The 26,554-nt window shown below is 40.7% G+C and overlaps 1 protein-coding gene and 2 long non-coding RNA genes across 3 annotated transcripts; 2 read left to right on the top strand and 1 right to left on the bottom strand.

The window, feature by feature from the left end:
- The first annotated feature begins 7,905 nt into the window (after positions 1 to 7,905).
- On the top strand, positions 7,906 to 9,244 carry LOC123494275 (uncharacterized). The gene is made up of 3 exons (XR_006664848.2): positions 7,906 to 8,201; positions 8,962 to 9,069; positions 9,167 to 9,244. It is a non-coding gene; the product is annotated as an uncharacterized lncRNA (long non-coding RNA).
- Positions 9,245 to 14,962: 5,718 nt separating this feature from the next.
- Positions 14,963 to 23,192, bottom strand: LOC123494530 (uncharacterized). Its single transcript, XM_073502096.1, has 14 exons — positions 23,093 to 23,192; positions 22,918 to 23,007; positions 22,717 to 22,821; positions 22,532 to 22,615; positions 22,232 to 22,405; positions 21,021 to 21,062; positions 20,783 to 20,932; positions 20,584 to 20,688; positions 19,419 to 19,544; positions 18,602 to 19,319; positions 18,399 to 18,496; positions 17,238 to 18,312; positions 17,067 to 17,132; positions 14,963 to 16,952 (listed from the first exon to the last, which is right to left on the bottom strand). The coding sequence occupies exons 1-14, from the start codon at positions 23,190 to 23,192 to the stop codon at positions 14,963 to 14,965; spliced, it is 4,923 nt and encodes a 1,640-aa protein (XP_073358197.1).
- A 115-nt stretch (positions 23,193 to 23,307) lies between these two features.
- Positions 23,308 to 25,909, top strand: LOC123494274 (uncharacterized). Its single transcript, XR_006664847.2, has 3 exons — positions 23,308 to 24,462; positions 25,345 to 25,422; positions 25,684 to 25,909. It is a non-coding gene; the product is annotated as an uncharacterized lncRNA (long non-coding RNA).
- Positions 25,910 to 26,554: the final 645 nt, after the last annotated feature.

Genomic DNA, 26,554 nt, shown 5'->3' with positions numbered 1-26,554 from the left:
CAAATCAATTACAACCTATGTTCCTAAAAAAAAGGAAGTGATTGTACAAATTTATCGGTTACTCGTGTCTAGTGGCTTGTCCTCTTTGTCACCAGACTACACCAAAAATTGAGCTTCACAATAACCCCAACAATCATCCTAAATGAGTTTACCATCTTCCTCGACAACAATTCTGTGGAGCTGCCAAAGTTGCGGACTTTAAAAAAATTACAATGAACATGAGCATTGATGAAAAGGGAACAGTCGCAACACGATGGCGATCTAACCTTGGGGCGCAACTTCGCTTTCATCCTATGCCAACTCCTTTGGTGTCTACCTCCTTTCTCTCAGCTTCATCGCCTCCCTCCCTCCTTCCACATCCCCCCACCTTTCTCCTTCGCTTGTCGCATCATCTCCATCAGTGTCTATCATTCGTATCCCCTAGCTCGCTACCATCATTTCCTCCTACTCCAGCTTGACAAGTGTGTCTCAACATCACCTTCCATAACGCCTAGCACAAAAAAAAAACATAGACCACCTTCGTGACAAGTGAGAAACTACAACAATAGTAGAATGCCCGTGCGTTGCCATGAGCTCTTGAAATAGTTTACAAGAGTTACATGTTAATTTCCACACGTACAAACAATATATAACAAACACAATTATTTAATAACTGAAGTCTATTTTTGCAATGTAAATTGATAACATAAAGAAAATTAACGACATGTCCATGTAACAAACTGAGCGATGTTCCAACTAAACATCTATTACAAAACTATTAACATCTAGATGATGCGCTTAAGAAATTCTTTCACAATATCAGGAAATTTTCCTTCAGCTTCATTCCCACGATGTTTTAGCAAGTATAGTAAAAACTGCTTCCTCAATTCATACCCATCCTGCACAAACAATACATGTAGTTAGTATGAAAATTTCACGCCGAAGGGCTTAAAACATGTAACGGACAATACTCACCGCGCAAATCGGCTTGACCAATTCGTTACCGTTTCACCAGAGCATAAAATGAAAAACAAAATAGCAAGACACATTCCTGCAAAACTTTAAATTAATAATATAAAGAATATAGTGATAACAAAAGTAAATGTTTTTGTTATGAATTCATTACCCGTCTATACTCGTTGGAACACCGAACGGAAATAAACGTTGCCATTTAGATATATCATAATTCCAACCAGGCAGCTTTATTTCGAGTGCTTCTTTGAAATCCCTTGCAAAACTTTTTAATTTCAGTGCATGCCTCAATTTTTTTTCCTCTAACGATTGTGATGTTTGAATAGGATTCATAATATATAGATGATGTGCCTCTTTGTCGACCACATACAAGATGTATCGGCCGATGGATGCATAGGGAAGATAAATCTAAAAGTGAAGCTATTAGAAACAACAATAAACCATGATAACAATGGACAAAATACTTTACTTACCTTGTTGCACGATGAGATGTCGCTGTCCATCCCAGGCCAGCTATCAAATAATGTTGCCAACGTCTGGATAGTTTCCTTCTCGCAAAACTTCTGACCTTGTGTTGACTCTAGCATCATGGACTAAGCAAAAAAACAAATATTGTTTCAACATGTTGATACTAATGACACATAGAATGAAGAGTTACGATAACTTACACAAAATCGTAGATCCATGTAGTGTACATGAGGGTCTGTGAACAATACTCCCTCATCACATGCCAGCATACGCACAGCGGTGTTGAAGCAATCATTGTCCATGAGCTGCTCCATGTTAAGTATGCACTGAAGTTTCTTAAGACTTAAGCCCATTGGATCGGGTGTCGAGCTCCGAACCCATACCTCCCTATAAATTGGATGGTAAGAAGAACAATAATATACATCCGCACATTAAATATTGATACATGATACTTACTCCAAACACCCGGCATCATTGATCGACATGATGTAGTTGCAAAGGCCGGCAAGTAATTCACGTTGGTCCGTGAGTATGATAGTGATTGGGGCAGGACGTTTGTCTTTGAGTACGTCAAATGGATTCTCCAGGATCTCGAGATCAGAATCAGCTAAAGTTTCTTCATCGTCAGGTTGATGGTATATGGGACCTCCTTTTAGCTTATTCAGCTCTGAATCGAGCAAAATGACAGCTAATTTTTGTCGAAAATGTTTTATATCCTCCTACAAAATATATATATAAACAATTTATAAAATATTTTGAGATAAAATAACGAGATAATGTATAAAAATGAAATACCTGGGTGAACTCGTCTGACAGTCCATGTGATGTCCAGTATTCCATATAATTTAGCATAAACAACCCACATGATACGCTATAATATTATAAAATAATGCTTTAGAATATCACACAGATGAATCAAATAAACAAACCATTCTAACAAGTGCTTACCCATCGGTTTGTATTGCCTCATGAAACTGCTCTACAACCGTCCATTTTGTAACATTGAGATCGGGCCACTTATGACCTCTGATAAACTCCGGACTATGCTCTACAAGTTTCAGACGCTTCTCAAGTCCTAGTAACTATTTTATACATGAGAAATATTAGGGATGAAGGCAAACAAAACATATGTTAAGAATGAGTAAAATAGTATGATAGTTACCGTAGTAGCGAGGTCATTGCGTTTGACCCGAGAAGCAAGTGAGTCCAATACTTGAATCTCACGTTTTTTGGCATTGGCGACTGCTAGATAGCAATGGTAGCCCGGCATGTTAATCGGAATGAATAACTGGTGTAAATATCATACAAGTCACGGTCGCAATTAGATATAAATATTAATAAATTATTATACATATGAATTAAATAAAAACAATCCATAATTATATGCATGAATAACGAGACAAAAACTAACCATATCTTGCTGTAGATAAGTATTAACATGATGCACAATGCGGTGATATTTTGATGGGTCTATGTCTTTTTCCCCATCTTCTTTTATCTGGCCAGATACAAACGTGCTAATAATGTGTACCTTTTCACCTGCCCTGTCTTGTAGATGGTCGTGAGCAAGCATGCAATATATGTAAGCATTTATCACCTGTAATCAACATTTAGATTATATTTATATTTCATGATATTATATATTGTTCATATTATTAATTACAAGGTTTATGCAATTGGTCTTACACCGTCATGTAAGAACATATCATCTTTCATAAGACATTCCAAATCGTCGGTTGATAACAACGCATCTCCAATGTCCATGAACTGGGTATTCTTGGGGGCAGACTTGATTGATTCGATGACTGTAATATCTCTAGGGGTACAAACATAGTCTGTCGAATTCATAAAAAATGAGCCAACTTAGAAATCCAAATGAGCAAGGTTAGTTGAATACAAAAGGCAATATCACAAAAAAAGATTGATAATAATATTAAAAAAATACCTTGTGGGATAACATGTAAATTAGCATCTTTTTTGGTTTGTTATGAGATATAAACTCTTCGACATTATTATGTTGTGAATTTTCGTCCCCTTTCAGCGACATTGCATCTGAACCCTCAATGGATTCTTTCCGTGCATCTTCAAAGTCCATATCCATATCTCCTATATTCTGAAAAACCAAAAATATAAAAATAGACCTTTCATATTATCATCTATAATATACATAGAGAGGAAGGTTAGCTATATGCACCTCTTCTCGTGGTGTTTCAGTGCGGTCTGTCATCGTTACATCAGTGCGTATGTTGGAACCCATCACTTTATAGCTATGCTGAAATATAAATAGTATTTTTTGCTGCATCATATAATGTGAAACTAACACAACTATTTTCTCTGTGATAAAAAATTCTTTTGATTATAATGCTGAAGGCAGGGGCGACTGGGCCGGCCCATTTGGAGGTAACGAGCTCCAGCCGCGTAGAAAAATGGCCCGAAACTAACCACATGTCTTAAAGAAACCTAGTGATAGGCTTGCGGAGCGACCTATTAAGTATCGAACTTATTTTGAAAAAATTCAAAAAATACACACTAAACATTTTGTAATATACGTTGAACATTTTATTGACATACAATGAACTTTTTTCATTATAGAATGAACTTTTTTAACATACATGATTTTTTTAAAACATACGAATATATCCTCTGAACAAATTTTGAATACCCATTGAACATTATATAATATAAGTTGAACAATTTTGTAATACACATTGAACATTTGTGTAATATACACTTAACAAATTTCAAAACACTGTGATTATATATTCATTGAACAATTTCTAATAAATGTTTAACAGTTTTGTAATGGATGATGAACTTTTGTAAAAAACCATGAACATTTCCTTAATATACCGATGAACACTTGTGTAACATGCAATGAACTTTGTATATTATAATAAAAAGGAAATGATATAAATAAAGAATAAAACAGTATAGGAAAATAAATATAAACAGAAACAAAAAAAGATAAGAAAGAGAAAAAGGAAAATAAAAGAAATAGAAAGCAGAAGAAACAGGGAGGCAGCAGCGAAACAAGTATGGGCCGGCCCAAACAGGGCTGTTGCGAGGCGAAGCTTCAGCGAAGCCACTATATAACAGCCTCACGGCCCGGCACGACGGCCCACCTAGCACGCATGCCTCTCGGGCGGCAAAAGCACTGGAGCGACGCGGCAAGCCCTTTCCCCTCCCCCCGCCGCATTCTACCTACCCCCTCGCCCCTTTCCCCTTATCCACATCACTCTCTCCTCTCCTCTCAACTCACTCACTCAAACCATCTCGCCCTTTCCCCTTCCCCTGCCGCATCGCCGCCCGCGTCGATGAGCAGGCAGCCGCACTCTTTCGCCCACCGACCACCGCATCGATCTCCTGCATTGACGGACCTTGGTGCTGCGTGTTGTGTGCTGCGCGACCGAGCAGGACGGACGGGGCGCGATTCCTGGAGCACCTGCGGGTGGTCGATCCGGTCCCGTTCCGGTCGGATCCGCGGCGGCGCTCCTCTCCGGCGATGTCTTAGGTGGATCCGAAGCGAGGCGTCCCGATCTGCAATGCCACAGCTCTGGTACGCCACTCCCCATACCTGACAACTCCATTAAACGCACGCTACTCCGATCCGCCCCCTCCTGGTCTTCTTCGAATCTTTGCGTCCCTGATCTCGTTCCTCTTGTCTTTCTGTGCCGCGGCGCCGTCACCAAACCACACATGCACGGCGAGGACGACGACTGCTTCCCGACGCCGCGTCTGACGCATCCATGAGAGGCGCCTGATGGGGCTTGGTTGGGAGGCGCTTGATGATGTAGAAGGCAAGTGAACAGAGGCACTTGGTGGGACAGAAGTTGGGCTCAGGTGATGCGGCGGTCGGAGAGATGCTGTGGAGGAGTTGGCCGGCGACCCCTTTCCTTCTAGCTTCTACGAGTCCGTGCATGCGTGACCTGTGCCGCCGGGGAAAGCGAAGCAGCAGCGTGAGTCCTCCCTTTGCCCTTCTCTTTCTGTCTTATAAGTACTCTTGCTCTATCAAGGTTTGCGTGCTAGGTTTTCATCTTGGTTTAGAAATTGGACAGATTATTTGATTAGCAGATCGTTAGCGTAGATTAGACATCCAGACGATCAAAGAAGTAGGTGCTTAATGGATGGGTGGATGCTGGCTTTAAATCGGCTCTCACCTGATCACTGGATTTGATGTGATCTGGATTTGAGGAACTTGGCTCCCTTTTACATTCTGAAGATCTATGCGTCTTGTTTTCGATGTGATCTCGATTCGAGGAACTTGGCTCCCTGTACAGATCATTTTGCTAATGGGTACCTCAACGAGAGTACAATGCACATGGTACACCAATGATAACGTCCCATACTGCTATTCAGTATTTATTTGTCATCTCAGTGCTAAATGGAATTTTTCTTTTAATTTATGTATCTATATTGTTGCCCCTAGCAACGCACGGGCATTTAGCTAGTGAACTTCCTAAATCAATTCGTACACGCGGCTTTGCCCTTTGGAAACTTGTTTAGTAGTACAAGACGATAAGAGGCCGAGGGCATCTGTCACCCTCCATCTGAAATTTTTGTGACTAAAGTAACAGTCATTTCTTACTGATTATAGTTTTTGAGAAAAACCATATAATTAATTCTCATTTTAAGTGTTTGCTCTTTTATCTTGAACATCTTTCTTTCAGAATGATTTGAGTCTTGTTGGTAGGCATTGTTCAATAGTCAACATAAATGCAACTTTGTATTTTGAATGATCAGTCTAACTTCTCCATTGAAACAAGCGACAGATCGTCAGTGAGCAAAGAGGGCAGTGGAAGGCAGGAACCCAACCCCAGGAGTTCCTTTGAACCCTTCAGCGTTAATACAATTATGCTTACACAGATCCTGAGAAGCAGGATGCTATAAATGTGTAAGTTAATTTATGTCTGCAAAAATATCACTCTGACAAAACCTTAGGAGTAGAGAGACATTGGTCTAATATAGTTACACACAAGATTTTGATGTTGTGTTTGTTTGAAATGCAGATTCTTGGGCCATTTCCAGCCTCAACAAGGCAAACCTCCTCTTGTGGAAGTTGGACTGAGATCAGCATTACAATATTGGCCGCCAAGGAACTCTAAGTGAAGAAACTGGAAGGTACTGATATAAACTCTTGTACTAACAACAACATTGTTTGATAAGCTGTGTTGTGCCCCTTACTACCATTCTCATCAATTATAGATTCGTGATGGTATGCAAGATATGCTTTATGAGCCAATATAAAGTTTAAATAGTTGTTTCACTTGGCAGCTACGAAGGTGGTTTAGAATATTTTTGTTATATTCTAGTAATAAAGAAGAATGCCCACAGCACAACTTATGCAGAGAGCAAGTGATTAATTGTTATTTATCCCGTCTTTCCTAATCGCTAATTCACTGGATTCTTAATGTGCAAACTGATGCAGAAGCAAAGCATTTCAAGAAAAATTTCCTCCAACTGAGGGCAAGAAGGGGCCTACACCACTGACAGCCATTGCCATGCAGAAACGGTGAGCCCAGTGCACGGTGTTCACTTTCCTAGGAGTGCTAGTAGCATCTGCAAATAGTGCCAGCTCAAAATAAGCACGTGCATCGTATTACTTGCTCTATCTTGAGAATGTAGATTCATTTGGTTGGGATATAGTTGGTATTGGAGTATTACATATCCATTGTGAATAATTTTAGACTAATCCATCGAAGCATTCTGTCCTCATGCAATTTTTATTATATGAAATGACATAATATTATGACTCTGATGATATATATCTCCAGATGCTTTTTTTTGATAAAAGAGAGCTTGCCTCTCCGATTTCATATAAAGAAATCATCCGTTCACAGACATTTCTTCAGAAGATAATTATATTTGTTTGTTTTCTGGCATGTTGAAACACTTAAAAAGTTATTAGTTTGTTCTTCTGGCTCAAATATATTTGTGAGATTTCATTAAAAAAATATTGCTTGGCTATGCAAATTTAGGCAGTGAACTATGGTCATAACTTAAAAAGTTAGGTGTATGCCACACTTGCGATGTCCAGAATAGACTGTTAGCCTATAATATCTGAAAGAACTGTTTGTATTCAGTTGCAGCCCACCTAATAGGACTGCTTGATTAGATCTACAATCAATTGTATTGGCTATGAGCTTTTTATAAGGTGGCACTATCTCCACTGGTGTTCTTCATTTGGAATTTGATGGTATGCCTGACCAAACATGATCCTAATCTAATTATTTTACAAAAGAGAAAGATCCAGAAATTTGATGGTATGTTTTTTTAAACTACTATTAAGGACAAATTTAATGTATTAATTATATCTAGTGGTGGAAGTTGGATGAGGGGCCCATTCTGAATAATTTTAGAGTATTCCATCGAAGCATTTTCACCTCAGTTTTTATTACATAGAAGGACTTAATATTATGACTGTCATGATATTAAGTTTTTCAGAAGTGTTTGTTTTCTGCCATGTTCAGAATTGCATGCATGCTTTTATTGCTATAAAATGTGCTTTAGAAAATCATGTGTTCATAATTGCATGCATAATTTTGTAGGTGAACATACAGAAAATGCAAGATAAAACATACTTTTGATTGTATACCTCAACCAAACATGATCCTAATATAACAACTATTACACTTTTAGAGAAGATAAAGATCCAGAATTGTTCGTACCTAGAGGAACTCACCTTCTTGATGCTGTTGTGATTTTCCTCCAGGTCTGCTGTTGTGATGGCCGAAGGAAGAGCAAGGAGGGGGAGGAGGGATGGCAGAGGAGGTTAACATCTATAGGTAGGCCATGTGGAGAATAACTGGGTAGCAGATCATGGCTGAATATAGTTGTACCATATATACCATTGTTTTCTACCATATATACCATTGTTGATGGTGCAGATATATTTCCTTTTTCCATCAAATGCACACCTGTTAATAAATTAGAAAAGATGTAAAAAATCAGAACTTACTAAAGAATTAAATTATTGTATCTGTTCTTTATCCCAGTATCAGATAATATATTCCCAATTCCATTATTTCAGCCCACTTATTTTGTGAATACAACAGAAAAGGAAATAAAAGAAACTTCCTTTTCCTACTCCCCGTGGTCGTCTGTATGTACAAGCATTATCTCTTTATTAGGAAAATCATATCTCTAGATTTAATACAATCTTATTTCTCTATCCCAGACAAATGAAATATTTAATTTACTAACTCATATTAATGTATACACCGAAGGATTGCAACGGAGTACGTCTGCTAATAAATCAGAGAAGATGTAAAAGATCCAAACTTGCTTAAAACAATTTTTTTTCTTTACTATTTCTTTAAGTTACTGAATAGTTTTTATGAGGTATAAATTTTCGCATATAAAAATACAATAGTTACAATATGCGATTTGTCTATTAAAATATTAAATTGGTAACGGTGAAATGATAATAATTTTTTTGTTCACTTATTTTCTCACTGAAAAATAATGCTTTGACCTTTTATGTCACTTGTTTGGTTGACTGTATATTAACTCATTGTAGTTATCTTTTGATGTGTTGATTGGCAGCTTTTATTATGAAGCTAAGCTTCTAGACACACATCTGATCTGGTAGTTATTTGTATGAGTTGACAAGACATTCGACATGAAGCTATTAGAATACACCCCGTTCGACTGGTATGACATATTTTCTTCTGTCTTGAACTCGTCGTGCTCCTGGTAACATGGGATTTCCTTGCTACTAATGTATCGTATTGCATATGTCTGTTTTCAGTGTAAATGTGTTCTTTGATCAACCAAACCTTGGTGAATGTACAATCAGGGGGAGCCTTGATGCCTTCTCATGTAAGAGTTAGATCCACAAAATTTTGATAACTTGAGTCCATTACATCATGACAATAGGGTCAAGCTCCACTTTAATTTGCAGGCAAAGCATGCAGGAAATGATTGTTGGCTTTTAATAAGCTTTGAATATGAGGTACATACTTTCCATCAGCCTATGATTTACGACAACTGCTTTTCTTTTAGCGCTGATGTTGATAAGTAGGCATTGACGTGTTAGTTATATATAGTTCGTATTGCCAAATATGTAGTTCATGACTTGTTCTCATTGACGTGATATTTCGAGTTCTAGTTGACATATCTTGGATACAGTTATACGAAACGAGGAATTATAGGGTGCGTCGCAAAACAAATGTTTAATATATCCAAAACAACAAAAAGTATTTAAACCTATATATACCATCCAATGCATTTTATAGTTATCCGTATTGCCAAATAGATAATTCTCAATTTGATCCCTAACAAAGCTGTAGTAGCCAATTGAAGGTACGTGCCTTATATCCAGCATGTTTTTAATTTGGCTATTCCATAGCTGGCATGTGACGATTGCCGACAAAGTAAACCTCGTATCGTATAGCAGTGCGTGTATGGATGGAGTTACACGATACGAGTTAGTATATGATGTGAGGCATGACTGAAAACCTCACTTGCCGGCTGAACCTGCCATGGTCCATTACAAAATGCCTCCGGTTCATCTGGAGCAACAAACCTGCTCCTGACCGCACGAGTATTATAGTACAAAATATACATAGAAGCCAAAATATATAGATATAACCAAAACAAGCAGACAACGTTGAAGCGAATACGAAGCTAGAGGGTGCCATCAAACCGTTTATTCCCTACATATATATAATCCAATACATTATTCATATTGCCAAAAGGATAAATCTCAATTTGATCCCTAACAAAGTTCTATTAGCTTATTATATTTGCGACATTTGAATATGCATCAGTCCATAGTCATTCGTCCAAAAACCTCAAGGACGCTGTAATTTCAGCTGGGATGTTTCCAGCTGCTTCATTGCCTTTGATCATCAGCATTTGGACCAGCAAGTGCTTTCTGAGCTGTATTGAATCCTGAAAAACATAAATAAAAATTTAATAAATCGCTGAAAAATGAATTGCACAACAGACCTACGTGATAGGAAGAACATAAATTTATAATTAACAAAGCTATGGAAGACAGAAACTTGTTATATATGCATGTACCGAAGTCCTGGACATGTTATGCCCGAGAGTATCATCTTGGTGAGCCATCTCCTGTAGGACTTTGAATCCAGAGTCCAGGCTGTGACAAAAAAAATCCATATGTTAGAACCTATATCAGTGTGGCTATAATATGCATGACCAATTTAAACTATTACCGCGGGGCTGTAATATAGGTATGATCTTGTGGCCAATCCACGAGTTGGGGATTCAAACCAGGCCTCCCCTGTTGCAATACACTGCCAAATTCTTGCAAAACTATCAGGGCTTCCTTCTTAAGTTCCTTGTCATGAAAGTCCTCTGAGCCTAGGAATGACTCATTGGAATGATCAATCAGGAGAGTCCTCCTATTTTCAATATTAACTGCAAGGAGGCCGTAGGAGGAATCCACCAAATACAACGGCAATAGGTATTGCAATAGGTATACAAAGTTAATGGTGAACAGGTAGTATACACACCAATTTTTTAGAATGAAAATCCTTACAATGGACGGGGTCATGAGCACGTTGTATTTTGGCAAAGGCCGTACAATAACAGTGTTAATCAACAAGTTGGTGCGTTCAGCTTGGCCTAAGCCAGTCTGACTCAGCACCCGTGCTAGGCGATGGAATTGCAAATCAAACATATGCGTGGAGCCAACAAAGTCTGTTCCTGCGTTCCTCTGTATTGCGTCGCTAGTAAGCTTACGCACTGCAAGATCGAAGCACCTCGGATTGACCCATGTATCACCTCGCATGGTGTCTTGGATAGTCCGTAGACTTAACTCGATCAAGAATGGACGAGGGCTCCTTATCCATATTGTGCTGCAAACAAACCGGCATGATAGCAAAGCTGTTAGAAAAATAAGGGTATCAAAAAAATGTAGTACTTCAATGTGTGGGCAAACAATAGTACATTTTTTCAAAACTTTAGTAAGGTCTGAAATGTATGTATCTTCTAATTGGAGTTGTACTGTCATTTGAGGAGAGAAGTACTATTTCTTAAGATAACCAAATCTATTATGACATGTTAGGTTGTAATGTATTTCTGTAGTATTACAGTTATGAAAAAAATCTATAGATGGTACATGTATCATGCACCAGGACCCGTTGCAATATACTACCGTTCAAAGAAAATTTGTAGTTTAAAATAACGTGCTGTGGATGGTACTATCATGGCGTAATATAAAAGGATAATATTAGCGCATGGCCAGTTTTTTGCAACCACTGCGTTAGATCTTAAGAACCTTATGGACCTAGAAAGGATAGCATGATCCTAACCAGTACATGCATGCAACAACTTATGAACGTGACCAACTAATCGCCATGGTTAGGTGAAAGAACATATTTTTACTCGGGTTTAAAATAAGAAGCCGATAATGCAAACTATAATGGTAGTGATCTGCAGCTAACAAGTGCAAATAAAGTATAGATGGAGTTTAGGTCTGCCAGAACAAACTCTAATTCCTCCTCGTCTGAGGAAACCATGACGTAGTTGTAGATGTACTCGACTGCGTCGTCCACTCCATAAAAAATCGGCATTGCAGCCATTACCACGGGCAGAAAGTCGTCTTAGCACCAGGATGAGCGAGCGAGGGGGCATTGGACAATGGTGGACTCACAGCCGGACCATATATATGAGTGTCGGAGGGGAATTGTCCGGCACCAGGTCGGTGAGGCATTAGCATGTTGTATGGATTGGAAGGTGCCCCTTATCCTTCCATCTTTGCATGTTTCCATTACAAAACCTTGCTAATAAACGGACAAGCAATTATTTTTATTCCTTACTGCACTGGGCAAATAAATAAATGCCGGATTATATATCTATTATATACGTCTCCCTTTCCCGACCGGAACAAGCAGGATTTAACTTTCCTTATAAGCAAATCCGATTAAGGGAAAATTAATGGCCAAACTGGGAAACCCAATGAACGTATGGTAGGCCACACCGGGAGATTGGATACTATAACGTATTGGAAGGAAAGTTGTGATTCAGCGTGATCAACCCAGTAGTACTTTACAAGGAAAAACACTGAACATGCCATTATATAAACACCGGATATGATCACCTGCCGTAATAAATACTAAGTCTGCCGATAATATATTATTTGTTTCAGGATATTATATGGGGATTTTGGCTTCTTTTATTATGGATATATATACTAATAAGTCTGCCGATATTAAAATTAAGTTATTTCCTTTTCCGGTTTTGTTATGTTTTAAACATGCAGAAGATAAATAGTAGGACAAAAACTTCATATTCATCCTTTTAACAGTTTCTTGCTAATGGCATCGACTTTGGAAGGCCCGTGTGTTGCTACTTCGCATTCAAAAGTACTGGTTAAAGTTATGACTAATGGATCATTTTGTGCAATATGGATGTTATTTCTCTTGCCTTTTACACAATATCACTATAGCTTTCCGGCACACACACCGAGTATTTATACAATGTCAAAACCTCGAAAAGCAGATGTATTAGTAATGCCAATTTAGTTGGCACTGCAATATACCTGAGTACTGATTCTCTCTGGGCATGTTTTTCTTTGTTTCTTAGGGCTACTCGTTGTCACCTCATTCATCTACGCTTGGTGGTTTAGTGTCCTCTTTTGTTAAACTCTTAATATTCCAGGTATGGTCATATGAACCACCTTAGGAAATTCCATAACTATCAATATTTATCTGCAGTATTTTTTCACTCGCTCTAAAAATGTCAATATATATAGTAATTTCCTTTTCCATTTTATTTCTTAAACTCCTAATAAGATCAAATATGCTTAACCCATTTATAGATCACAAGCGGTGATAACAGCAAATAAGAAGTACAATAATATCCCGGATTGTGGGGAAGAGAATAGATAACATGAACATAGCAAATATGCAGAAAATGAAACCAGAATGATAGGCTTCCTCCTTGAAACAGAAAGTATAGTAATATTGAAGAGACTTTATTGAAGCGATTAAGAATTAGCATGATGGAAACAATGGTCTCAGAAAATGGCAGAAAATGCACCATCTCGCCACTGACAGCCTCCTGACGCTGCTTTCCTTCTAAGTCGAATCCTTGTTGTCCCGCTACGGCACCACAACACAGTATGCTCGATATCAGCCGAAAACAAGTTCTCATGGACCAGAAATCCATGAAAGGATGCTTGCTCGCTGAACCCATCCTCGCCAGGTCCTATATTAATGCAGCCTTGTACAAATTTTTAGGTCTAAGCTCTCTTAGATCCGCAGAAAATTCGTGAAGGTAAATGAACCAATGCAAGAGAAAAATATGAAACTTGCTCTGAACTGTTAAATAATTAGTTCAGATACGTGAAAGTACAAGTAGTCTAACTTTTTTCCAAAGATTGCACACTTCAGCGATCAGACATGTGCATTGTCACATTCTCCAGAGTCGCACGGGCATTTAAAATTATTCGCAAGTACGCAGGCTAGCATTTTACTATTTATTAGGAGTACATATGCAAAATATGTCTTGAAAAGCTACACAACCGTCGACATTCAGAAAGCATTTCACAAGGAGAATTAGGGCAACTAAAAGACTACCAGTTTGTTTTGTTCATATATTCATAGATGGCACTATGCCGGTTGTTAGTTAAAGCAAAGTTAGTAACCTATGAATTGAATTACCAGAATTAGAAGGTGGAAAAACTGAGTCCTAAACTATACTACGGGCGGGTTTCCTATCAACCATCAGTTAGAATGCCTTTGCCCCGCCGACCTGCTAACACGCCCCAGCATCCGTGCATCACACAACATCACCATTTGCATAGCATACATTGAGAATGTTGAATGTCTGAAATTATATGACCTGCCCGTAGCCTGGTCTTGCTGGTAAAGCCTAAGGTGCTCAGGCAGGGCATCACCTGCATAACAAACCACCATGAATCTGAAAATACTTGAAGATAGCTACAAAAGTCTGTATTTGTATCTTCCAGTTGTATGCATGATCATGTGTGGGCACCAGATGAGATTTAGTTGGCAGCGAGATTATTTGACGCACGGGCACTCACATGTACTATGGAGCACTATAGTAGCTTAATCATCATAGCTCCCCTTCTGCGTGTGTTGGTCTTATAATTCAGACCAATAATAATCTGATAGTTCCGACCTATCAGAATAATACAGGGATAATAAGGATGCCAATAATTTTACATTCAAGCATACTATCAAAATACCAAAATAATAACAACGGATATGATCACTTGCCGTAATACAAGAGTTTAATTGCATGTTCCAGATATTTATCAGGCCAATCATTATATCTGAATCACATATTACACATGAAATACTACGCTGTGTGACATGTACATTCCCAAAAACATTGCGATAGTAGAAAACCTATAACAACGATGATGGTGCCAATGTGACGGATGATTATTGAAATGCAGTTAGTAGCTCAACTAAATGGAGTATACCTCCAACTATCAAAATACCAAATAAAAAGATATATGTAAAAAAATGAATTACAGCAAATCTTGACCATCGCAAGAGTAAATGCTCTGTCATTACAAAACCTGCCGGTCTATTAAGACCGGAATTCAGCCTGTAAGGACTTCCTTGTAGACGATGTTCTTCATCGACGTCAGTAAGGACACGGTCGGTCTTTTTCGCTTCTTTGGATTGTCCTTTTGCTTGTTGGCCTTCTCCTTCGGCTTCTCCTTCTGAATGAGTATCTTTATATTTCTTTTCGCGGTGGCTCGAGACAGAGCAACATAGAGCTGACCATGAGAGAACACGGGATTGGGTAGGTAGACACCAACAATCGGGATGGTCTGCCCTTGAGCCTTGTTAATGGTCATAGCAAAGCTAAGCCTTATAGGAAATTGCTTCCTTTTAAACTTGAACGGAAACATGTCGTTTTCAGATGGGCAGAGAGGTATTCGAGGAAGGAAGACCCTCCTACCAGCGTGTTGTCCAATCACGATTTCTGCATCAATGGTGTTCCTCTCAAAACCTCTAACAACAAGCCTAGTGCCGTTACACAGTCCATTAGCTGGATCAATGTTCCTTAGAAGTATGACAGGGCAGTTCAGCTTTAGCTTGAGTGCATGCGGAGGAAGACCGTTAGGAGTCAATCCATTCAGAAACTCCTGAGCGTAGTAGCCATATGGGTCGTCCTCCGCACTGTCAAAGCTATGGTAGATTACTTCATCTCCATGAAAACGCTCTATCATGCGGATGTTTATCTTGTCGACATTGTCGTTTGTCGTGGAAAGGATTGCGCGAGATGTCATGTAATTCGAATCAGACATGTTGTCATCTAGACTCGGAAACACGTGGTCAATAAGCTTCTCCAGGTCATCAACCTCGCCTGTAGACGGTAGACAGATGTCTTCAGGGAGTAGTATGTTGCCTTGATCGTCGACATCCTCAGTGCCATTGCCGACCCTTAGCAAGTAATCTGCAAACCACGTGTCATTATGAGCCCTCATGTTGGTGATGAGCCGAAGCTGCCGCATACCCTTCCATAGATGAGAACTTCGGAGGGTTGCATCAATTATCTGGCCCCGCGACCCCCTTCTGACGACCGGAAGCACCTGCCTAAAGTCCCCACCAAAAACAACAGTCTTTCCTCCAAAGGGTCGGTCGCGTATTCCCATAATGTCGCGCATGCTATTGTCCAATGCCTCGACCGCTTGTCGCTTCGTCATGCTGGCCTCGTCCCATATTATCAATGAGGCCATCCTTAGCAGCTTGGCGGTCCCACTCTGCTTGGTGAAGCTGCACGAGGCTCCATCATCGCAACTCAATGGGATCTTGAACCTCGAGTGGGCAGTCCTGCCGCCAGGCATGATAGAAGCGGCGACACTCGACGTCGCGGTAGCGATACCAATCTTGCCATCGCTCCTCACCTTGGCAAGCATCGCCCTGTATAGGAAGGTCTTTCCTGTACCTCCAGGGCCATCAACAAAGAATACACCCCCATCACCGCGTTCAACAGCCGCTAGTATCTCGTCGTATGCGGCCCTCTGCTCCAAGTTCAGGGAAGATGCCAATTTAGTGTCATCCACGTCAAACTCAACGGTTGATTCCTCGATGACCTCTCTTGCCTCGCCCTCGGTTGGGTCAAATGCATCATCGATGCTTGGAAGAGCGAAATCAACAATGTCTTTACCCATGGACTGCAACATACCCCTAATGTCAAGCAACACCATCTGCTCCACCTCGTTCGGGGACGTGCGTGTTCGACGATAGTCATCTGACATAGGCTCGAGGTGCCTATCCCATAAACCGCGCACGTCGCCTGGCTCGCAGTGCACCAAGATGGTTGCGAAGAGCCTCCTAAGAGAACATGGCATCGCCCACTGCTCAGCCTCAGTAAGACAGTCGTCGAGCGTGTTGTCTGCCTTGATGAGTCCCAACCTTTCAGCAGCATCTCTAAAGCTCCCACATAGCACGCCGTCCACGGTGAGCAAGTCGTCGAAGGATGTTTTGCCCGTAACATGGTTTAGCAACACACGCAGGTAGTATCGCTCCCCCTCGGCAGGATTGGCAGACACGATGCGACCTATTTGAAAACGCTCGACCCTAGGCTTCCAAAACTTCTTTTACTTCTGCCACGTGAAGCTTCCGGGAAAATCCTTGTACAATATATGCCTAGCCCGAGGGTGTTCCTGGTTAGCCTTGAAATACTCCGTTAACATGGATTTTGAAGCATTTTCGGAGGCGACAACATTTTTCAAGTCAGCCTGTGCATTGAATGCAACCCTGTGCATATTTGGGAGATGAAGAGGCAACTGCAAGACAGGCGGGTAATTGGCGCAAAGTGGGAAGCCAAATATCCTCCACATAGCCTTCGGAGGGGTGACCCACCTTGCGTCAACGTATCTCTTGATCTCATCGATGTTACCATCGGCATCGGGCTGGTCGATGCTGAAAGAAGCCTTATCATGGCCCTTGTAAATGTACTTGTAAAGATATTTGACGGCCTTTATGCTAGAGCAGACCTCAACGTTGATGTGGCAATTGAACATCCGCAGAAGGTAAGGGTTATAAGGCACAACCCATCTGTTGTCCAACATTTTCCCTCGGACCTTAGCACAGCTTCCATCGTCTCTACGCCGATAAACTGGGTATGAGTCCTTGCCTTGTGCTGTGTTCTCATTGAACAGGCGCGGGTATCTGCACTTGCATTCGTTATCTTGCATGCAAACATTCTTCGGGTTGAGAGCACCGCAGGGTCCGTGCATCATATGTTTTACCACCAATGCATGCAATTCCGGATACTTCTGCTTGTTTGGGAGCTCTGCGGAAATTAGTCGGTCATACTGCTCCGGGACGACAAGCTTATATGTTGAATCCATGATCAACAGAAAATGTGCATGGGGGAGGCCCCTCTTTTGGAACTCGACTACGTAAACGTAAGCGACCACAACACCCAGGATATGCTTCTTGAACAACATGTATTTCATAGCCTCTAGTTTGCCGTAGAACACGCGAGCCACAATATCAGGTCGGTCTTGCGCCGTCTGACCAGGAAGCAACTCATTTGTTATCTCTTCCCATTTAGGGTTGCAAGTCATGGTCAAGAAGATGTCAGGCTTCCCGTATGTATGGACAATTGCCATGGCATCCATATGCCTCTTCTTCATGTCGCGGTCGCCACCAGGGTATGTTCCAGGGAGAACTATTCGGGTGCCAACAGCGCTTGCTCTCGTCTCCCCCGATGTGATCGCATCAACAACTCCTTTATACAAGTCGACACGAATCTGCGTCTGGTTCTTCCTGTACCACCTCAACCGACAACTCTCAATCTTGATGTACATGTCGACCGCCCATTGCTGCAGCAGGCGTGCTCCACAGAGTATGGGATTGAAGATCGCAGGCCGTGTTTGCAACATGTAACAGTAGTAGTCTCTAACGGAGACGCATAACCTGCTATTCCCCTCTGCACATGATTGAGTACCACGAAAATGAGGATACTTTTGAGAAATAATATATTATTTGTAACCAAATTGGACACAAACGACATACCTGCATCCTCCTCATCATCATGGCCCAGTTGAGGATGTTGTACAACCTCCCATGGAACATTACGTTCAGGTAGCTTTGGGTGCCAACCTAGCTCCCCCCTTGGATAGAATAGGGGATAAGACAACGGATCATATGCTCCGGAGGTCACACGTATACTGTGCCTTTCGTTGTTGTTACCACAAAGCGTTATCCTCCTGTCAAACCTTTTGGCTAGGTCACTGCCCTCAACCCAAATTGCAGCAACCTCAGTTGACAGCGGTCTATTATATCTTCTTTGGTCAAGCCTCTTATCGGTGTTTAGGTCTATCCTATAATCATCGAGGTTGTCCTTGTGTGCACCCAAACTCCTAAATTGCTGGGAGTATGGGTTTTCTTTGAGTATGTCTACTAACATCTTCACGACATCCTGGTCTAATTGATTGGTCGCTGCCTTACGATGATTAAGGTTTGGGTCGTCATCATAGAAGTACAACTGCAGATGTTCAGGACGGGAGCTAGGCCCGAACGAATGCACATTGTGGTAGATGGTGCCGTGTGCCCGGAATGTGTACACCCCAGACTTCATGTTTGTGTAGTTTTCATCAAGGCTGTCGCCAAGGGTTGTGAAGGCAAAATGCCCGTTGAAGAACCGTATGTTCTCCCGAAAATGTCTAGAATCTGCATCCATGCTGGACCATAGCCTCATCAACTCTGGGACTGGTTCCGGTTGCTTAAGTTCGATCTGGCCATTGCGACAGCAGAACCCGTCAGTCTCAGACTCAAATTTTCTGGCCTTGCAGTGTTCACAGTTTGCGGCGAGTTTCAGGATGTGAGTGTTGTCTGGAATGTTTGAGTAGACAAAGTCAAATGGATCAATCTCGCTAGGATTACCACCAGTCATGGTTGCTTCGCTCTCATCATCCATGCTGTCATTATCGGATCCTACGGGCATTTGTTGAAACATCACGTTCAAAATAAAAACTGCACATAATTCTAACTACAATAAAGCCACACGACGTGCTAGTTCAGAGTTGACCATACCTTGGTTGCGAAACATGTAGTACTCCTCGTCCATCAAATTGGGACCTGTCGGCTCATCGCCCATGATGTCGCTTAGGAATACATCGATGTCTTCTGCATTGTCGTCATGGCGAATGTGCCAGTAGACTTCATCATGTTACAAGAGGGTTGCTTATAATTAGCATAAGAAAAGTGAAAATAGTACATTCATACCATCGGTACGGACAGTGTAATTCGGCATGTTCGTCGGAGGGTCGCCATCAGATGAATCATCTCCTCTGGCCCGAGAGACGGGTGATGTGCGGCAGGTGAATGCCGGACATTGAGAGGTTGAGTTTCCCAGGTCTGGACGGGGGATAGCGATGGATTCGTTGCACGGGGTGTTTTTCCTTCTGGCATAATTGGCCTTCCTTTGAGCACTTGACTCCCCCCTTTCAATTACTGACATGCTTTTCCGGCGTTCCATCCGCTTCTCTCGTACTTTTTCATTCTGTTTTTGTCTCACATCAACCGTTACTTCCTCCTTTTTCTTCTGATAAGAAGCTCGGCTACGTTCGTTTATCTGCTCCCTTTGCTCGTTTGTTAAATTACATTTCCGCTCATTATCACGTTTCCTCCTAGCAAGATCATTATCATGATTGACGCCAGACATGTCTAATGTTGAAGGGGTAAATGTTGCTTCCTCCTGCAATATTTCTGTATAGCTCGAGCTATTAGGGGGGGGGCTGGTTGAACAATGTCTTGCAAAAATAATTAACACTATTTGATATTAAGACGTATGGAGGCAGTGTCATCATACATATTCTAATTTAACGTAAATACAAACAATGTGCATTAAGATGAACCGTTAAACTGTACGCTTCGAGCATGATGGTCGCTAAAAAGTATTTTGCTATGAGCAACAACAAAAATGTAACAGACATGGTGAAACTCAAGGTAATATTTTACCTGATGATGAAAGTGGACGTTTGTTTCCCTCTTCGAGAAGCTTATCCTTGTTCCTCCGATAAGAAGCTCTCCGCATGGCGTTTCTATGATCTCTCTTGATTTCTTCATCCGTTTTTGGATTTGTTTCTTGGGCGTCATTCAAGATGACGTCTGGTGTCATTCAGAACATTCACAAAATTTAAAATATAATGTATCCACAGGCCCTTAATTGATCATGGAGTCCCAACAATATGATTACCTTCTAGGTCATTGTCATTAATGGGACCAGATGTGACCGTAGTTGTAGCAGGAAATGTTGACTCATCATGCGAGAATGATGTATAGTTGGAGATAGATGGGTTGTCTGTTAACAGAGGTTGTCAATACATATCGCCAAGTCACTGGTTAAGACAAGAGTAGTGGTACTGATTATAATTAATATAACTTTTAGAACTCACCTGATAAATTAATGGCATGTGCATTTTCATCCTGGAGTTGCCTATCTTTTTTCATTCGATATGTAGCTCTCCGCATGGCGTTTCTACGGTCTCTCTTGAGTTCTTCCTCCGTTTTTGGATTTGTTTCTTGGGTGTCATTCAAGATTAAATCTGAAGTCAATCAGGACACTCACAATTTTTAGATAACAAAACATAACCAACTCAGCAACTGACACTTTAGTACCCACAATTTGTTTACCTTGTAGATCATTGTCATTAATGAGTCCAGATGTGACAGTAGCTGTTGCAGGAAATGTTGACTCATCATGCGAGAATGATGTATACCAAAATAAGCTTGTTGGGTTGTCTACTTAAGCAAAGTAATCAATACATATTGCAATCTCAAAGGTTTTGACATTAACCGCGGTACTGACTATAATTAATAAAACTTTTAAAGCTTACCTGATAAATTAAGGGTCTGTGCATTTTCATCCTGGAGTCGTAGATCTTTTTTCCGCCGATCTGTAGTTCTCCTTAGGGCGTTTCTACAGTCTCTTTTGCATTCTTCTTCTGTTTTTTGCGTATTTTCTTTGTTGGCGTTCAAGTCATTTACCGGTGACATTCATGCCATTCTGTCAAAAACCAAAGGAAACAACATAATTTGATATGAAATGAAATTGGATTAGGTCCAATCATATTACCTTGTATATCATTCGCAGAAATCATACCAGAAGTGTCCGTACCACTACAAGGATATCCCGCATCATTATGCGAGATTGATGTTTAGTCCGAGCTACCTGGGTTATCCGATGGGAATGATTGGTTAGTATAAACTTAAATGACAGAACCAGATGTTATTGAATCAATTACGGGACGAATATCGTCTTGTATGGGAATGTTTAGCTGGAGCCGTACAAACATATGAATGTACGGATGTAAGATAAAATAGACTTACTTGAAATACGAAGGGGACATAGATCATCTCGTGTGTGCTTGTTTAGCTGCCCAAGCATATGATCCGACCCGTTTTTGTTGCATTGTCCCATCAGTTCATCTCCTATTGTATTCCGGCATAAATGCGGAGAGTAAAAATAAGATAAATAGAAGCTGATCTAGTACACTTATGTAATACGCACATATAACGCACAACATTGCGAAAGTACCAACAATATACCTGGAATCACATATGAAGGTTGTTTCACGTTGGTGATATCACATAGAGAACGGCGATGAACATTATGCCCATCTTCTTGATGTTTTTTAAACAATCTGACTTGTTTGTGCGATAAGATGCCCGCCTCCACGCGTTGATAAGATCCCTATGGTCTATCATACGTACCACATATATGAGAGTTTAAGGAGCAATATATAGTTACATTACTATAACGAATTCTTCGCATACCGTGCCCTTTCAAATAATAATCTATGTAATCCTAAGAGTAGTCAGAAAAATCACGCCAAACTACTTACCAGTCTTTGGAAGGGAAGGCTGATTCTCCTTTTGTAACCTGACCATATCCTCATATTTTTTCTTCCGATAAGCTGCGCGCTTCTGTGCATTGAACTGTTCCCTAGCTTGATCAGCGGATTTCTTCCGTTCAAAAAATACAGATCCCGTTGCCTTCTGCTCGCAAGTTGTGTCCTCTGCAGTGTGAATAAAAGGATAAAACAATAATCCCATACAGGTCATCTCGTCAATCTGAGTAAACCTCACCGATGCTATACCAAAAACGGCGGTTCGGAAAATGGGTAGGCATGCTTGGAGACTACCTTCATTTTCATCCTGTAGGTTAGTCGTATTATCCTTATTGTTTTCAAAAGACTCAAGCATCCTGAATTTCAAAGGTTCTTGCCCTACAAATTAGAAATCAACTCAAATTGCGTTAAGTTGTACATGAAGGATTACACCCATAAATATTATTACTCATGTCACATGAAATAGTCTGAGTCAGTACCATTTCCATGTTGCGCTACAGGTGTGCCAAAATTCAGTGTTATATTACTCAGAGCGGACAACGAAGAATCATGAGCATCATCAATACGTAGCAATTTAGAACCATCTGTAGAGTTGTAATGTTGATGAATACAAGACAAATGAATCAAAGGAGGCATAGGATGTAGGCAACATTCCAAGAAGTACTCACACAGTCTCATACCTAGTTCTGTTGTGGAAGTATCGTCAACATTATCAGCTACGGGTATGATGCCTGCATTGTATTCTTCAACATTTTCAACGCTCGTAAGGACTGCAACACAAAATGCCGACAGTTTGTGCATGTAAGAATTTTGTGTTAGGCAACACATATAAGTAATCTGCACACTGAATTATACCTGGTTCCGTCGCGTAAATATCGTCAAAATGTTCAGATACGGGCATGGTGTTTGGGTTGTACTCATCATCAATTACCCCTTTCTTAAGACTGCAACACATTCGGCTGTCAGAAAATCACGCATCGCATGTGATCGAATTTACGTTGGACTGCATCATACCTGTAGTTACGTCCTCATCTGTTTGATGTTCACCTGCCGTACTTTTTGAATTCCCCATACTCACCTAAGGTACCAAAAAGATCCATTTAATGAACGATCATTGCTTGATGGGAAGAATATTTGAATTAACTGATGTTTAGCCAAGACAACTAAAACTGATGATGAACTACAATTTGTTTTCTGTACTAATTTTAATGAGTGAGTCTGTCTTAGCATGTCTTTATCTACTCATGCTGGACATCTAAGGGACACTCGAAGCAAACCAGTAATGCTCACTAAATGCAAATACTCAGCAGCACCAGAAAGGGTTTGCTGTGGATCTTCAATCTGACAGTCTTGCAATGATTATTCACGACACAAAGAAGACAAGTGTTCTTGGCTAAGCTGATTGATATCCATTTATTTTTTGATGTACATGATCAATATGATAATTTGGTGCCATTGTTACAAGACATATTTCTGGCAGTTGACTTGTAGTGTTACCACATTTTATCAATGAACAAAGAAAAGGCACTAATAATCTTTACTGGTATCCTGGATGTGTTGTCTTATCGTAGGAGCCAAGTTCATTTATGTGTTGTCTTTAGTATGCAGAATTTGAAAGCAGGCTTTGAAAAATAGCACCAAGCTTGAGATTACAAAAAGATTCAATTTACAACAATTTTATTATCACAGTTTTGTCTGAATACATACGGATGTTCGGTGATTCTACATGATCGTGACTTTACTACAATTTTATTATCACAGTTTTGTTTGGCTACAATTTTTGATGTCCACAAACTTAACACAGAAAAGGCAATAATGATCTTTACTGGTATCAAGTGATTCTCACTAAATGCCATTGATACAAGACATCTTTCTTGCATTTGACTTGTAGTGTTACCACATTTTATCAATGAACAAAGAAAAGTCATTAATGATCTATACTGGTATCCTGGTTGTGTTGTCTAATCATAGAAGCGAACTGGCCCACTTTGCTAAGTAATAAGGACAGTTTAGTTACTTTATGTGTTGCCTTTAGTATGCAGAATTTGAAAGAAGGCTTTAAAATTTTCAAATTGTATGATCATATTGCTGTTCGGTGTATCTCCATGATATTGACTTTTCTAGCTCTGCTGTTCGCGCCTCCCAGGACGCCGGCTGAGGAGACAAGTGCAAAATACAACACCCCCGCCAAGACGCCAGACCTCGGCCTCCCTCTGGTTTTCATGGTACGGTCCCTTACCCTCTCTACCAAACTGGCCAGCTCCAGCTGATTCTACATGCATCTGTCGTGGCTTATATACATTATTAAATGTTACCATTTAACATGACCTGACTCACACCCCAAGGATATAGGTACCCATCTTTCTGCATTAAAATATAAAATCGAACATGTAGATAGATTTTGCTTCAACTGGAAAAGTCTACTATCTCATGCCAGGTTCAATTAGTAAATGACTAAGTGAAATGACTAAGTGTGCCTACAGAATGCTATCACATTGCAAGTTGGTAGTCGGATGTGTTGTCTTATCGTAGGAGCCAAGTTCATGTATGAATTGTCTTTAGTATGCAGAATTTGAAAGCAGGCTTTGAAAAATAGCACCAAGCTTAAGATTACAAAAAGATTCAATTTACAACAGTTTTAGTATCACAGTTTTGACTGAATACATACGGCTGTTCAGTGATTCTACATTATCGTGACTTTACTACAATTTTATTATCACAGTTTTGTTTGGCTACAATTTTTGATGTCCACAAACTTAACAAAGAAAAGGCAATAATGATCTTTACTGGTATCCAGTGATTCTCACTAAATGCCATTGATACAAGACATCTTTCTTGCATTTGACTTGTAGTGTTACCACATTTTATCAATGAACAAAGAAAAGTCATTAATGATCTATACTGGTATCCTGGTTGTGTTGTCTAATCATAGAAGCGAACTGGCCCACTTTGCTAAGTAATAAGGACAGTTTAGTTACTTTATGTGTTGCCTTTAGTATGTAGAATTTGAAAGAAGGCTTTAAAAATTTCAAATTGTATGATCATATTGTTGTTCGGTGTACCTCCATGATCTTGACTTTTCTAGCTCTGCTGTTCGCGCCTCCCAGGACGCCGGTTGAGGAGACAAGTGCAAAATACAACACCCCCGCCAAGACGCCAGACCTCGGCCTCCCTCTGGTTTCATGGTACGGTCCCTTACCCTCTCTACCAAACTGGCCAGCTCCAGCTCCAGCTGATTCTACATGCATCTGCCAATGTTACCATTTAACATGACCTGACTCACACCCCAAGGATATAGGTACCCATCTTTCTGCATTAAAATATAAAATCGAACTTGTAGATAGATTTTGCTTCAACTGGAAAAGTCTACTATCTCATGCCAGATTCAATTAGAAAATGACTAAGTGTGCCTACAGAATGCTACATCTAATTTTTCACTGGAACAGGATACTGAAGTCTCACTCATGACGTATGTGAGATGGCCATTTTGAAAGCACTACCAACTTGCAATGATATGTGTGTATTAGATGTGATGGGAGTATGAGATGCGATGGGTGTATGAGATGTGATGGCTGTATGAGATACATATATTTCGTCGGCGTCTCCTCGAAAACGATCAGCGCCGGATCCTGGACGTGTTTGGCGGCGGTGGATCAATGCATCAGCGTGCGCGTGATACCTATATGATGTTTGTATGAGATGCATCGGCGAGATGTGATGGTTGTATGAGATTTGATGGGTATAGGTAAACTGGACGTCATACCTGATGGATCTGCGCCGGTAAACTGAATGTCGATCTGCGCCGGATCGCGGAAGTTTTCGGCGGCGGCGGATCAATGCATCGGCGTGCATGTCCAGATGGGGAACGGCTCGGCGGGTTCGTTGTGCGACTGGGGCGGCGGCGAACGGATGAAGGGTGGCGGCGGCGACGATCCAGTGCAGGGAGACTGGCGTGCGAGTCGTCCTCGCTCGAGGGCATGTGACGAGGCGGGGTTTTTATCGCTGCTCAATCGTCCTAGGTTTTTTTTCGCTGGTTAACCGTCGTAGGTTTTATTTCGTCGCATGTCTCGGGCGCGACCTGAAGAGCAATGGGGCTGGCGGAGGATTTGGTACGTGTTTTTTTTTTTCAGTTTTTGACTGGTCAGCGTTAGGCGGCAGGAGGTGGGAGGAGGTACCAAAATAGGTACCAAAAAAACCGGGTGAGGTGGGACGAAAATAAACCTGGAATGGAGACTACCAACTGCTCCATTAGGAGTAGAGATTAGGAGTCACCTTTGCCCTATTGAAAGATATTTTATGTTAAGGTCAAGCAAAATA

This window comes from Aegilops tauschii, chromosome 6 (genome assembly GCF_002575655.3).
Source record: "Aegilops tauschii subsp. strangulata cultivar AL8/78 chromosome 6, Aet v6.0, whole genome shotgun sequence".
NCBI lineage: Eukaryota > Viridiplantae > Streptophyta > Magnoliopsida > Poales > Poaceae > Aegilops > Aegilops tauschii.
This window is presented reverse-complemented; position numbering and strand designations above follow the sequence as displayed.